The sequence below is a fragment of the Carcharodon carcharias genome, chromosome 23 (genome assembly GCF_017639515.1).
Source record: "Carcharodon carcharias isolate sCarCar2 chromosome 23, sCarCar2.pri, whole genome shotgun sequence".
In the NCBI taxonomy this organism is placed as follows: Eukaryota; Metazoa; Chordata; class Chondrichthyes; order Lamniformes; family Lamnidae; genus Carcharodon; species Carcharodon carcharias.
In genome coordinates, this window is record NC_054489.1 from 4776220 (window position 1) to 4791230 (window position 15011).

The 15011-nt window shown below is 45.2% G+C and overlaps 1 protein-coding gene across 1 annotated transcript; it reads right to left on the reverse strand.

The window, feature by feature from the left end:
* Positions 1-1955: 1955 nt before the first annotated feature.
* Positions 1956-13743, reverse strand: klhl11 (kelch-like family member 11). Its single transcript, XM_041173575.1, has 2 exons — positions 13357-13743; positions 1956-8622 (listed from the first exon to the last, which is right to left on the reverse strand). The coding sequence occupies exons 1-2, from the start codon at positions 13731-13733 to the stop codon at positions 7038-7040; spliced, it is 1962 nt and encodes a 653-aa protein (XP_041029509.1). The 5' UTR covers positions 13734-13743; the 3' UTR covers positions 1956-7037.
* Between the last annotated feature and the right edge of the window lie 1268 nt (positions 13744-15011).

Genomic DNA, 15011 nt, shown 5'->3' on the forward strand with positions numbered 1-15011 from the left:
AAAGGTTCCATCAGATTGGAAAATAGCAAATATAACCCCCCCTATCCAAGAAGGGAGGGAGGCAGAAAACAGGAAACTATAGGCCAGTTAGCTTGACATCTGTCATGGGGAAGTTATTAGATTCGATCATTAAGGAGGTTATAACTGGGCACTTAGAGAGCTCAAGGCAATTGGGTAGAGCCAGCACGGTTTTGTGAAAGGAAAATCATGTTTAACCAATTTATTGGCGCAGGGATAAAGGGGAGCCTGTAGACATACTATACTTGGATTCCAGAAGGCATTTGATAAGGTGCCACATCAAAGATTATTATGGAAAATTAAAGCGATGGTGTAGTCGGTAGCATATTAGTATGGATAGAAGATTGACTGGCTGGCAGAAAGCAGAGAGTATGCTTAAATGGATCTTTTTCTGATTGACAGGATGTGAAGAGTGGCATCCCATAGGGGTCTGTACTGGGGCCTCAACTTTTTACGATTTATATCAATGACTTAGACGAGAGGAGTGAAGGCATTGCAGATGACACAAAGATAGGTAGGAAAGTATGTTGTGAAGAGGACATGAGGAGGTTGCAGATGGATATAGATAAGTTGAGTGAGTGGGCAAAGATCTGGCAAATGAAGTTTAATGTGGGAAAATATGAAGTTGTTCACTTTGGCAGGAAGAACAAAAATGCAGAGTACTACTTAAGTAGAGGACAGTTGCATAATTCTGAGGTGCAGAGGGATCCAGATGTTCTAGTAAGTGAGTCACAAAAAGTTGGCAAGCAGTTACAGCAACTATTTAAAAAGGCTAATGGAATGCTATCCTTTCTTACGAGAGGGATTGAACATAAAAGTAAGGATGCTTCAGTTATACAGGGCATTGGTGAGACCACACCTCGAATATTGTGTGCAGTTTTGCTCTGCTTATTTAACGAAGGATGTAAATGCATTGGAGGCGGTTCAAGGGAGGTTTACTAGATTGATACCTGGAATGAGTGGTTGTCTAATGAGGAAAGGTTGCACAGGCTGGGCTTGTTTCCACTGAAGTTTAGAAGAATGAGGGGTGATTGATTGAAGTATACAAGATCCTGAACAGCCTTGATATCCTAAGGATGTTTCCTCTTGTGGGTGAGTCCAGAACTAGAGGGCACTATTTTAAACTTAGGGGTTGCCCTTTTAGGACAGAGATGAGAAATTTTTTCTCTCAAAGGGTTGTGTGACTTTGGAATTCTCTGCCTCTTAAGAAGGTGGAGGCGGGGTCATTAAATAATTTTAAGGCAGAGGTGGATGGATTATTGTTAGGCAAGGGAATCAAAGGTTATTGGGGTTAGATAGAATGTGGAAATCGAAACACGAGATCATCAGCTATGATCTTATTGAATGGTGTGGCAGGCTTGAGGGGCTAAATGGTCTACTCCTGTTCCTATTTCTTATGCTCTTATGATTTGCTCTTGTTGGAGATGGTCATTGCCTGGAACTTGTGAGACACAAATGTTAGTTGCCACTTATCAGCCCTAGCCTGGATATTGTCCAGGTCTTGCTGCATAAGAACACGGACTGCTTCAGTGTTTGAAGAGTCGCAAGTAGTGAACGCTGTGCAATCATCAGCAAACATCCACAATTCTGATCTTATGTTGGAGGGAAGGTCATTGATGAAGCAGCTGGAGATGGCTGGGACTAGGACACTACTCTGAGGAACTCCTGCAGTGATGTCCAGGGTCATCGGAAGAAAAAAGTGAGGGCTGAGAGGATGGTGGTCCTATAGATCTTACAATACCTGTGCCACTATGTGTTCCACACTGGTTGTTGCAGATATTTTGCCTCAGCTCCTAAGAATTGGATAATCTGACCTATGCTAATCAATCCCAGATATGGTAATGAAACAGGTAGTCGAGATTTAATTGTTATTATATCAACTGAGCACACTACTACCACCAGCCCCTCTACAGAAAGCAAACACACATAATTCATGGTAAACGTAAACTCTTCCTTTATTGACAAGCTACCGTATAATATTTTAGAAAAACAAAAGTGGATGACTATCACGTTGCTGAACACACAGTAAACATGCACGTGCACATTAGAATTAATTCGTCAAGTCTGGGCAACCTTGCTAGTGAATGTTCGAAATGGAGTCAGGCAGAAAAGCACATTCCCTTCTATTTGAAAGATCCTCCTTCCACTATCCCCTTTAACTCGCAATCACACTGTGCACCGCCAACTGCACAAATGCACTTCAGAGTTGGGAAAAAATCCATTTAGACAAAGCTTTTTTTTCAAAAAAAAAGCAACAGGAACACACAACGACGATGAAGACAAACTGGAACAGACCTCATGTTTGAGCACAAGACAGTATACACTGTTCAGAGTTCAAACCAGTCTATGTTAGAACTCAAACTCTTTCCTTACATCACTCCCCTCCCTCTGTACATAGTAGCAAAACGCTCCATCTCCTTAAGCAGAGGGAGATAAAACCCCATACAATTCACATACGCACACACGGATAGTGAAATCTGCTTTGCTTGAAATGACGTGCATCTTAGCATCATTCCTCAGCGTGTTTCTGACAAACAATGGGAGTGAAATAACCAAGAAAGGGCTGAGTAAGTAAATATATTTAACAAATAAAAGTATACAGATCAGCAAACGAAACAGGAAGTCAGTAAACTAATGAAAGAAATTGGTGCAGTCCAAGAATGTGGCAGCCAAACATAACTGGGAGCCATCACACTGTCTGTCCCCCCTACTCCCAACCTCTAAACAAACACATAAGATTAGTCTTTTGAACAAAGTACTGATGCAGATTTAGCTCTGCTAATTTTGCACTTTGGAACAGCAGAATGGGAAATGCCAGCAGCATGCATGTCCATATTAAGCATCTTGTTGTTTATTAATAAATTTAAAAGAATATTAAAAATACTGTCCAAGAGAGACAGCCTAGGGGGCACTGTATGAAGAGTGAGTACAAAGAGAAATCAAATGTTAAAATATTCAATGAGCCAATCATAACGTGTGGATGTTAATAGAGGCAAGTTACTTAGGACATGCTCTGATGTTCTCCTCACTGGCCCAGGCCAGGCTCTGTACATCTCATCATTCAGTGCAGAAAGAGAGTAGATCTCACTCTACTCATGTGTTAACTTGGACACAAGATCACAGGGGTGTATAAAATGCCCAGAGTGTGCACAATGCAGTGCCATTAGATGACCAGATATCCCCTATGGCTGAGCTGCCAATATCAAGGACATGGTAGGAGTGTCAAGGGTTGCATCATATTAAAACCGGTAACTAAAAACCAATTTAAATGATCATCACTCCTAATAAAGTGATGCTTCTACAGCTACCCATAGTTTTCTTACATCATCGAAGGATGTTAAAATCAAAGGCAGTCTATCCTTGCTCACCAATGAACTGGCATTTCAAGTCATGCTTGCTATTGGGATCTTGCTGTACACTCCAATGACAGCCATCTTTTTTCAAACAGAATAGTTAAATTTCACTCCAAAAGTGAACATGAAATGCTTTGAGGGATTTCTGAGGTGCAATAAGACACATTAAAAACTTTTTTCAAACCCACATTGTAATAGGATGTGGATGTTATAAATGACAAGAGGCCACTGTACTGGACTGTTTGCAGGCAAGACTTCATGCTGGAGGTTAAACTTGAAGGAAGTACAATCTTACTGAAGCTTGAACTTCCTTAGGGATTATAAAGTGAGGTGTAGCAAAACATTTCTCATTTTGTTCAGTGCTCCATGCTAAACAGGCAGAACACCTCTCCTATAAACCATGCTGATGTATCACTTACCACTGCTTGTGACACTGCATGTGCTGAATCTAAAAGTAAAATGCCTCATTAGCACAGAGTATTTCAGTACATAAAAGGACACCAGAGCCTGGTTTCAAACTGCACAAAGCAATAATATTTGAGGTTGGACAAATAGAATTGGAATCTTTCTCCTCTGGCCCAGAACCCTACCTTTGGACAGCATAAATTGGGCTGACAGGTCAGCATGTGAGCTAGATCACTTGTGCGGACAATGCTCGTGCATAGCTTTTCCAGGGCAGAAATTTCCCACTCAACATGTCACATCACAGTGAATGGAACTCTCTGAATAATACACTCTCAACTGAGTCACCAGCATTAGCTTCAGATGGCTGTGTGCCTGTCTGATAGAATGAATATAATTTGGTGCACGGAGGAAGAAATCCAAGCCCAGGATCACTCGAGTTGTGCATGAAGGCTGACACAGTGGCCAAGGAGTTCACAACGGTTTCAGTAAAAAGTGTAATGGAGAGAACATGAAGTTATGCATGCCTCTGTAATACAATTACCAAACCCATCCTTCCAAACTGGCTCATGAATGTAGAGAGCATTCTGAAGTTACAGGTGGGCCACTGGTAGTGAAGGAACAGTTAGATTAATTCAGACTACCAGTGTCAGACAAGCAGAATATAATACAACACTTAAGTGTACGGGCTTATGTACTATCCTATTCTTGAGAGGGTACATATACTAAACAAGCCTAGTGACTACGGATATTTGTGGTTATTATTTAATTTAAAATTTGAACAGAGGGAGAAATACCAGCAGCGTGAAACCTGGTTCCTTGGTGTCAGCCCTACTGTGGGGTTTAGTGTTAGGTTCCTGCGGCAGCCTTAGCATCACGATAAAAATGGTGAATGGTGCAGCACCAAAAACCTTCAGCTTTGGAAACCAGTTGCCATGAACAAACATTGGGACATCACCAATTGTACATCAAAGTAAGTTTATAAAAGTTTCGTTCAGGAAAAAAGGGAACTGTGCAGGCAGTGTGTTATCTGCAGGACATACTCCCCAAAAGATAACAGCCCTGTCAGACAGGCTGGTGAAAGAATGGCCCATAGCCCCAAAACAAAGGCATGACCATACACTCTTATTTGCATGTCAAAACTGCTTTGCCAAGTCATCTTACAAATACATTTACAAAACACAAATTAAGTCTTCTACTTGAACTACTTACACTACTTAAAACAAAGTGACTTCTGATACAGAAATTAGGCTGGCCAGTTTAAATTTAGGCCTCTCCCTCCTTTGAGGATAGCTTCATACACAGAATGGAAATATATAGATCTATACAGGGAAAATACATCTCAGAATCTAATGGTCATACAGTCAGGGTACATATATACACAGTGCAACATATATACACAGTTCAGCAGAAAGTGACAGCACCATGGGAGACACTGCAACTAAAAGCTATGCTCTAACAACAATTTTCACTACACCTTGGAAACATAACTGATTGGTATGACAGAGAACTAGTTCTATGTTTTCTAGATTTTTAACTAGCAACTGTGAGAACAAAGTGCTTAAATAGGTTACACAAAAGGAGTTGGTGGGAGTAGTTTCTCTTTGTGTATTGTAAGGAATAAGGAAGAGCAAGAGGAATATGTTTCATCTTAATCAAAGCTCACAGTTCAGAAGTCTGCAGGGAGTCTTGATCAATTAGAACAGGGTATAAGAGTTCAATGAAATATAAACATAACACAAAAATGCTACTGAATCCAAAGCAATGTATAAAAACTGAGATCATCATAACTGCCAACTGTGACCAAGTGTAGGAAATAAAAGGGAGAAACAGAAAAGATGGCATGGTTCTGCAAATAATTATTCAGGGCAGTCACCCTGCCAGTCAGTTACCCAGTCCAATCCAAAAATGTTCAATTGTAACTCTGTCAAACCCTTTAGTAGAAAGTTGGGCTCTTCCCCGCACAGCCCAAATTGAAAGCCAAAGATAAAATGTAATCTATACCCTATCAGGCCAGATACCAGGTTCCTGGACTAGTGAATCAGTCAATGTTCACTGATCTATAGTATGGTCAAAACTAAAAAGCCGATCATGACAAAATGACAAGTACTTTTAAAGGGCAAGCTTAAAATGGAAACCACCTCCAGGAGGTTTAATCATAGTGTGGTTTAATAGTAATGATGCTCATTGTGTGCTCTGTTCAAGTTAACAGCATCAGTTTAAAGTGCTTTCTGCAATAACCAAAGTGCTCAGGAAATCCTATGCTGGTTAGTATCTGGCATAGGTTTTCCAACTGTTGACTTGTGCCCATTCCTTTTTGTGGGTTATGACTAAAAAACCCAGGGCAAATTATCTAGGTCTCCATGTCAATTGTGCTACATTATTAAAGTTTAGATCCAACAAATTTACCCCTAATGTTCCCCCAATAAGTTCTAGATCACTCCAAGGCTTGGTTCCATGTGCTCACAGGCACCATGCAGAATGGAATCCATCAGACTGGTTCCCCAGTCTTCCATCGCTATCATTTTTGATCAGAACAGATACAGAGGAAAGCCGTCACGCAACCACATAAGAGTGGAGCGAGAAGAAGTGGCCATGTCCAAATAATTGAGTGACATCCTCAGGAAATTATTATGGCTCAACAGGATAGGTTCCCTCTGCTGCCTCATGTTAAGAAAATTGGAATTTTTGCATGTTTAAATAAACGTGGGGTTTATGGAACAAGAGATAAAAATTGGTCTCAACAAGGGATGAAGAAGTGAAATGTTACATGGATAACACCAAGGCAAGACATTGATTTAAAACATAGTACACATCTACCACTTAGCTGGAGATGGAGTGTGGCATGGGAAGAAGCAACATTTTGGAAAAAAGAAACCAAAGAGTCTGGATGCAGTGAGCCGTCCTAAAATGGTTTAACCCCTTCGTTTCTGGAATATTTGTCTTTTGCATGGCAAAACCCAGAGAGAGAAAAACATATGAAGTTCAAGTCTCATTGATATCTGATACAGTCCATTTGGCTGTGACACTGACCCTTATTTCCAATATAGAACAGTTGAGTATGAAGACTCTTCCCCCAACACACTGTCCCCACTTTCAACTGCCTATATAATCTGTATTGTCACAGCAGTTTATGTTTGGAGGGGCAGGAATTCTAGTTAGCACTGACCTCAAAATTATATTAAGCTGAGGAGAATCAGACTTGTTCTGGAATTTTTGAGGGAGGTTTCTCACTAAAACCCCCATCTCCAGAAGTGCTTCTGGTTAACATTCGACTTGAGGTTGCAGCTGCCGCCTGAGGCTTAGAGATCGCCGATGCAACTGCTGCATCTGCTGCAGCCGTTCTCGCTGCCTGGCCAGGTTCTGTGGCATTGGGTACCTTTGAGCTCCATATAGGTACCTGTAAGGTATCCTCACGTGGCAAGCGGTTGCTCGGCATCGTGGCTGGGGCATGGGAGGCAGCAGCATCCAGCGCTTCCTCTCTGAACAATAGCGGTATGCCTCCTTTCGATACTGCTTGTCCATGTCATCACTGTTCTTCCAGCCACCGATTATGAAGACATCATCACGGAAGTAGCAAATTGCCGCCCCCTCAATACTCAGCACTTCGGGTGGTAGGCTCTCCAGGATTTCATCAGCTGTCATGCTGGAGATTTTCTGCTTTGCTTCACCGTCTGTCACAGGGTAACACTTGGGGCAGCAGGAGGCTGTGTGGTAAAAGTTTGTGGCTGCAATAGCCATCTGGAAGGCGCAGTAGTTATCAAGGAGCGGCAGAGATTCCACATCCTGCCACTGTCTTGTGTCAGTATCATACTTTGCATTTATTGTCTCCAAACCATCCTCGTTATCGGTATCCACAGGGGTGCGGGCGGTAACGTACACAAAACGATCTTCCACACTGATGGCTTTAACATCCCGTAATATTTTGGGAGCGGACTCCAGGTGGTGCCACCTATCCTGTTCAGGTTCGTAAACATCAACATCTTTGAAACCCGGGCTAAAATTCCCATGTCCCCCGATGCTATACAAGTTCTGCTTAACTGCCGACAGGCCAAAAGAATGCTTCCTTGTGATTAAGTTGTTAACCTGCTCCCAACTGTTTCTGTTTGGGCTGTATCTCTCCACCGTCTTTGCAAATCCAGGCTCCATGGAGCCAGCCACGTACACGTGGGAGTCTGTGATGGCCATAGCATGGCCATCTAGATGGTTGTGAATGTGGGGGAGATTTACCCATCGATCTTCATCAATGAAATATCCTACGCACTCGCTCAGGTAATCCCCACCCTCTGACACACCACCCACCACCATAATAATATCCATGTTTTGCCCAAAGCGAGGCTGGAATGACACAACATGGGATGCCCAGTGCTCCAGGTTGGCAGGCTGAAGATTCTCCGACCTCAGTGCATGACCTTCCACTGCTTCTGAAACAAGCCTGAGGCAGCTGGCATTATCAGCTACTAGCCGCTCAGATTTGATGATCCGGGTTAAATATGTGGGCTTCATCTGAGGCAATCGCAGCAACTGGAACAGCTCCTCGAAGTGCTTCTCCCTCTCCTCTGGGTTCCGCTGCACCCACTTCACCACAGCCTCAAAAAGAACTTCCTCAGAGTCCACTGTGATTTCAGAGTCTGACAGCCAGTCTCTGACCAGGTGGAAAGGCAGTGTGTAGAACTCATCATCCTGTACCACCTTGGAGAAGTCCCTGCGGATCATGTCTGCAGCTTTCAATGCCAGCTGGTCCAGGGAGTACATGTGGGCCAGACTGTGAACTGCCACACAGTTGGTGAGGTTTAGCTTTTTCTTTAGAAACTCCCCACAGAATTCCTTCAGTTGGAGCAAGAGGAACCTGGAACAAGGAAATGGCAGTTTTGGAAAATTTTGTAAATGCCATTAATGGAGAGTACATTGAAAACAAATACACCACATGCTTAACATTTTTTGAAATTAATTACTACAAAATTCATATTGCATGAAACAGGAGTTAGAGACCAAAGCAGTTTCATTCCATGTCTCCAGGAAATAGGACCAGAGACATAAAAATAAATGAGTGCAAAGTAAACTGGAGGGCTTTGAACAGGGAGTGGCAAGCGTGCTGGCTGCCTAATGGCGAGATCTGCTTGGCTGCCGCAGAGAAGCTGCTGTTTAGCTCTGGCAGTGAGTATGCAATGACTCGGTTTCAGCCATCAGTAAAATATCTGGCCTGTACAGTTCCTTCCATAGCATCACAGAGGTCTACGCACTCTTCCTTTGTTCCTGAATGTGGGAAAAAGGGTTTATCAGGTTCACACACAAAACCATTTTCACCAAAAGTAATTCATAAATATTAATACAGGGAATCAAAAAAAGCGCCTCATGTTTGCAGTGACAGTACAAACAACTCATACTTTTACAGCCTCCTCATCTGCTGTTGACTGCAGGCTCCTTAAATATCTGCCCCCCACAACCCTCCTGTGCATTATCTTCTACTTCCAGTCCTAACAGACCTCTCAACTCAAATGGTTTCCCCAACTACACCCACATGGGCACATGAGTGCCCATCCTTGGTCCTATAGATGCTAACCCTTGGCAATTCTACCTGGAAGCATGGAGTCAACTTTCACATGTATTCTGAAGATGCCCAGCTCTACCTCAGCACCTGCTCTACTCATCCACAAACTGTTATTACTATCTTCAATTGCTTATCCAAAATGAAGTATGCCGAGTTAGGTCACATTGAAGCAATGGATGTTATCCATATGGATTTTAAGAAAACATTTCACAAAGTACCACATAAAGGGCTGGTTAACAAAATTGTGGCTCATGGAATAGGAGGGTCAAAGTCAACTTGGATTTAAAAAGTTGGCTTAAGGACAGAAAACAGCAAATTATGGTAAATGGTTATTCTTCAGATTGTCCACCATCTACAAGGCACAAGTCAGGAGTGTGATGGAATACTCTCCACTTGCCTGGATGAGTACAGCTCCAACAACACTCAAAAAGCTCAATGTCTTCCAGGACAAAACAGCCTGCTTGATTGGCACCCCATCAACCAACTTTAAATTCGCTCTCTACGAAACTAGCGCACAGTATCATTTGTGTATACAATATACAAGATGCACCGCAGCAACTCGCTAAGACTTCTCTAACTGTATCTTCCAAACTTGTGACCTCTAACACCTAGAAGGACAAAGGCACCAGATACATGAGAACACTACACCAGCAAGTTCCTCTCCAAGTCACTCATCATCCAGACTTGGAAGTATAATCATCATTCCTTTACTACCAGTGGGTTAAAATCCAGGAATGCCCTCTCCAATAGCACGGTGGGTGTAACTACACAACACAAACTGTAACAGTTCAAGAAGGTGGCACACCACCACATTCTCAAGGGTAATTAGGGATAGACAATAAATGCTGGCCATGCCTGGGGTGCCCACATCTCAAGAAGGAAGTTAAAAAAAGGGGGTGAGGAGTTTAAGAAAATGGCTTGCAGTAGAGAAAAGCAGGGTTGTCTTTGCTTTCCAGGCCAATCCTGGACCAAAAAGCAGGTTTCACAAAGGAGAGCAGGACCCAATAGTGCTTTACATGGTCCAGGCAGATCTGGTAGTGAATGGCTAAACCAGCTTTCCATCAAATCTATTCAAGTTTGCTTCCCTTGGACTTTTTTCATTCACTTACGGGATGTGGGTGTAGCTGGCCAGGCCAGCATTTATTGCCCCTCCCCATTTGCCCTTGAGAAGGTGGTGGCGGTGTTGCCTTCTTGAACTGCTGCAGTCCATGTGATATAGTTACACCCACAGTGCTGTTGTGGTTGGGGTGGGATGGTGGGGGGAGTTGCAGGACTACAGGATTTTGACCCAGCGACAGTGAGGGAACATGCTGTGTGACTTGCATGGGATCTTGTCCTTCTTGACGGTAAGGGTTGTGGGTTTGGAAGGTGCTGTCTATGGAGCCTTGGTGAATTCCTGCAGTGCATCTTGTAGATGGTACACACACTGCTGCCACTGTGCGTCGGTGGTGGAGGGAGTGAATGTTTGTGGATGTGGTGCGAATCAAGCGGGCTGCTTTGTCCTGGATGGTGTCAAGCTTCTTGATGACGTGGGAGCTGCACTCATCCAGGCAAGTACTAATGTCCTTTAGGGACAGAAATCTCCCGTCCTTACCTGGTCTGGCCTACATGTGACTCCAGACCCACAACAATGTTGTTGACTTTCAAATGCCCTCTGAACAAGGGCAATTAGGGATGGGCAATAAATACTGGCCTAGCCAGCAACCCCTGCATCTCATGAATGAATAAAAAAGTATTCCATCACGCTCCTGACTTGTGCCTTATGGACAGGCTTTGGAGAGGTAAGGGAAGCAAAGGTGAAAACTATAACAGGGATTGGCCAGGGTGAGAGGGCAGATTATTTTAATGGGGAAGAAAACATTGCACTGAGAAAAATTATTTCCTGCAAAAATGTTTTAGTGAATGCAGGGTCAAAGGTTGGAGAGGTTGGATTTGAAATCACAGCTGTAAATGAATTGGGAAAGATTTTCTTCCGGGGAAGACACAGGAGGAAGTGAGATTTGGTGGGAGATGTTTTTTTAATTCATTCATTCATGCGATGTGGGCTTCACTAGCTGGGCCAGCATTCATTGCCCATCCCTAAATGCCTTCAAGAAGGCGGTGGTGAGCTGCCTTCTTAAACCGCTGCGGTCCATGTGGCGTAATTACACCCACAGTGCTGTTAGGAAGAGGCTTCCAGGATTTTGACCCAGCGACAGTGAAGGAACGGCGATATATTTCTAAATCAGAATGGTGAGTGGCTTGGAGAGGAACTTCCAGGTGGCGGTGTTCCTATCTATCTGCTGCCCTTGTCCTTCTGGATGGTAGTGGTCGTGGGTTTGGAAGGCGCTGTCTAAGGAGCCTTGGTGAATTCTTGCAGTGCATCTTATAGATGGCACACACTGCTGCTACTGTGTGTCGGTGGTGGAGGGAGTGAATGTTTGTGGAGGTGCCAATCAAGCAGATTGCTTTGTCCTGGACAGTGTCAAGCTTCTTGAGTGATGTGGGAGCTGCACTCATCCAGGTAAGTGGGGAGTATTCCATCACACTCCTGACTTGTACCTTCTAGATTGTGGACAGGCTTTGGGGATTCAGGAGATGAGTTACTCGTCGCAAGATTCCTAGCCTCTGGGCTGCTCTTGTAGCCACTGTATATGTATATTACTAGTCCAGTTCAGTTTCTGGTCAATGGTAACCCCCAGGATGTTGATAGTACGGGGTTCAGTGATGGTAACGCCATTGAATGTCATGGGGCGATGGTTAGATTCTCTCTTGTTGGAGATGGTCACTGCCTGGCACTTGTGTGGATGAAAATTACTTGCCACTTACCAGCCTAAGCCTGGATATTGTCCAGGTCTTGCTGCATTTGGACATGGACTGCTTCAGTGGCTGAGGAGTCACAAATGGTGCTGAACATTGTGCAATCATCAGCAAACATCCCCACTTTTGACCTTATGATGGAAGGAAGGTCATTGATGAAGCAGCTAAAAATAGTTGGGCCTAGGACACTACTCTGAGGAACTCCTGCAGTGATGTCCTGGGGCTGAGATGATTGACCTCCAACACAAACATCTTCCTTTGTGCTAGGTAGAACTCCAACCAGTGGAGAGTTTTCCCCCCGATTTCCATTGACTCCAGTTTTGCTAGGGCTCCTTTTCGCCACACTCTGTCAAATGCTGCCTTGAGGATGGGGGCAGTCACACCTCTGGAAATCAGCTCTTTTGTCCATGTTTGAAGCAAGGCTGGAGAATCGTATAAGAATATGATCAAAGATGACCTTATCTGTGATTGACACGATGGGGGTGGCGAGACCATGTTGGATGGCAAAGATTAAAAGATTTGCACTTTCCCCAATCCTGTTCATTGATCGCAGAGCTCCCATGTCCTCTGTTTGCGTGGCACTCAGTACATAACATCAGTGATTATATCTCAGAAGATGATTAACTGGATGTGGTGCGTGTTGTAATGTTATGATCCACACTGCCCATCATGGCCAACAGCGACATGCACCCCCCCCACCCCCCCCCAGCCCATTACCCAATGGCAGCATGGGCTCCACCATTCTCACTGTCTAATAGCGGCAGAGCCCCTCCTCCCATCCCCATTTCCCCCATTTCCACCACTGACATCATGGGCCTCCCATGCCCAGTGGCCAATGACAGAACGGGGGTCCCATTCCCAGCGGCCAATGACAGAACGGGGGTCCCATTCCCAGCGGCCAATGACAGAACGGGGGTCCCATTCCCAGCGGCCAATGACAGAACGGGGGTCCCATTCCCAGCGGCCAATGACAGAACGGGGGTCCCATTCCCAGCGGCCAATAACAGAACGGGGGTCCCATTCCCAGCGGCCAATGACAGAACTGGACGCCACATTCCCAGCAGCCAATGACAGAACTGGACGCCACATTCCCAGCAGCCAATGAGTGAGGGACCCATTCCCAATGGCTAATGACAGCAGAGTCTCCACCCCCTTCCCCCCAGCAGCCAATGAAAGGGGAGGCCCCATTCCCAGTAACCAATGAGTGTAGAACTCTGGCTCTCCCGCCTTCACCTGTCGGCCAGTTCCAGAACCTCATGCACGGTGCCGGTGCAGACTTGGATGGTGCCGGTGTACATGTACTGGATGACGGCCTCCACCGTGTCGGGGTCGGGTCCGGGCTCCGTGCTCCATTTGCGCATCTCCACCCGCTCCGAGCGCGACTCCTCGAAGTTGCCGCCGAGCAGCGGCTCGAAGTACTCGGTGGCGGCGGCCAGGACCGAGCGGTGGGCGCGGAACTCCCGGCCTCCCACCGACAGCGTCAGGTCGCAGAATAGGCCCCGCTTCCTCTGCTCGTTCTGCCGGCGGGACAGCTCCAGGCAGTGGGTCTTCGAGTCGAACACATCGGCGTCGCCACCGTCCGCCTCCTCCGGGCTCGGGGCCGCCGCCATTGCTCCCCAACCGCCGCCAGGACGTCACTGTTCCCGCCCCGCATCGCGTCATAAACATTTGCACTTCATACGTCATCCATTTCTGTGCACTACTCGCCCTCACCCAAACGTCATCTGTTTCTGTGCACTTCCCTCCCTCATCCGAACGTCATCTGTTTCTATGCACTTCCCTCCCTCATCCGAACGTCATCTGTTTCTGTGCACTTCCCTCCCTCATCCGAACGTCATCTGTTTCTATGCACTTCCCTCCCTCATCCGAACGTCATCTGTTTCTGTGCACTTCCCTCCCTCATCCGAACGTCATCTGTTTCTATGCACTTCCCTCCCTCATCCGAACGTCATCTGTTTCTGTGCACTTCCCTCCCTCATCCGAACGTCATCTGTTTCTGTGCACTTCTCGCCCTCACCCCCATTCAATTAAGAACAGAAATAGGAGTAGAGCACTACACCCTGTTCTGCCTTTCAATAAAACCATACTTAATCTTACCTTAACTCCACTTTATCCATTAATTCCCTTTCCCTTCCAGGTACGATTCCCTAAGAGGGTGTTGGTGACAATGGACAAACATTGGATTGGTCCATGATTATGCTTGGTGCAGTACTGCAGTGGTTTGCCATTGACTTCTGCTCTTACCAACTTCCATCAGGTCATTAGATGTAGAGTTATACAGCACAGAAACAGGTCCTTTGGCCCATTGTGTCTGCCAGCCGTCAAGCACCTATCTATTCTAATCCCATTTTCCAGCTCTTGGCCCGTAGCCCTGTATGCTGTGGTGTTTCAAGTGCTCATCTAAATACTTAAATGTTGTGAGTGTTCCTGCCTCTACCACCCCCTCATAAGAACATAAGAAAAAGGAGTAGGAGTGGGCCATTCAGCCCCTCTAGCCTGCCCAGCATTGAATAAGATCATGGCTGCTCGGCCCCAGGCCTCAACTCCTCTTTCGTGCAAACTCCTCATAGCCCTCAACTCCCCCATTTCCAAAAATCAATCTACATCCTCGTTAAATACTTTCAGTGATCTGGCCTCCACAACTCTCTGAGGTAGAGAATTCCAGACATTCACTACCCTCTGAGAGAAGAAATTCCTTTGCATCTCAGTTTGAAATGAATGTCCCCTTATTCTGTATTTATGTCCCCTAGTTTGCATTTCCCCTGCTAGTGGAAACATCTTCTCAACATCTAGCCTGTCAAGCCCACTCAGAATCTTGTATGTTTCAATAAGATCACCCCTCATTCTTCTGAACTCTAATGAATAAAGGCCTAACCTGCTTAGCTGTT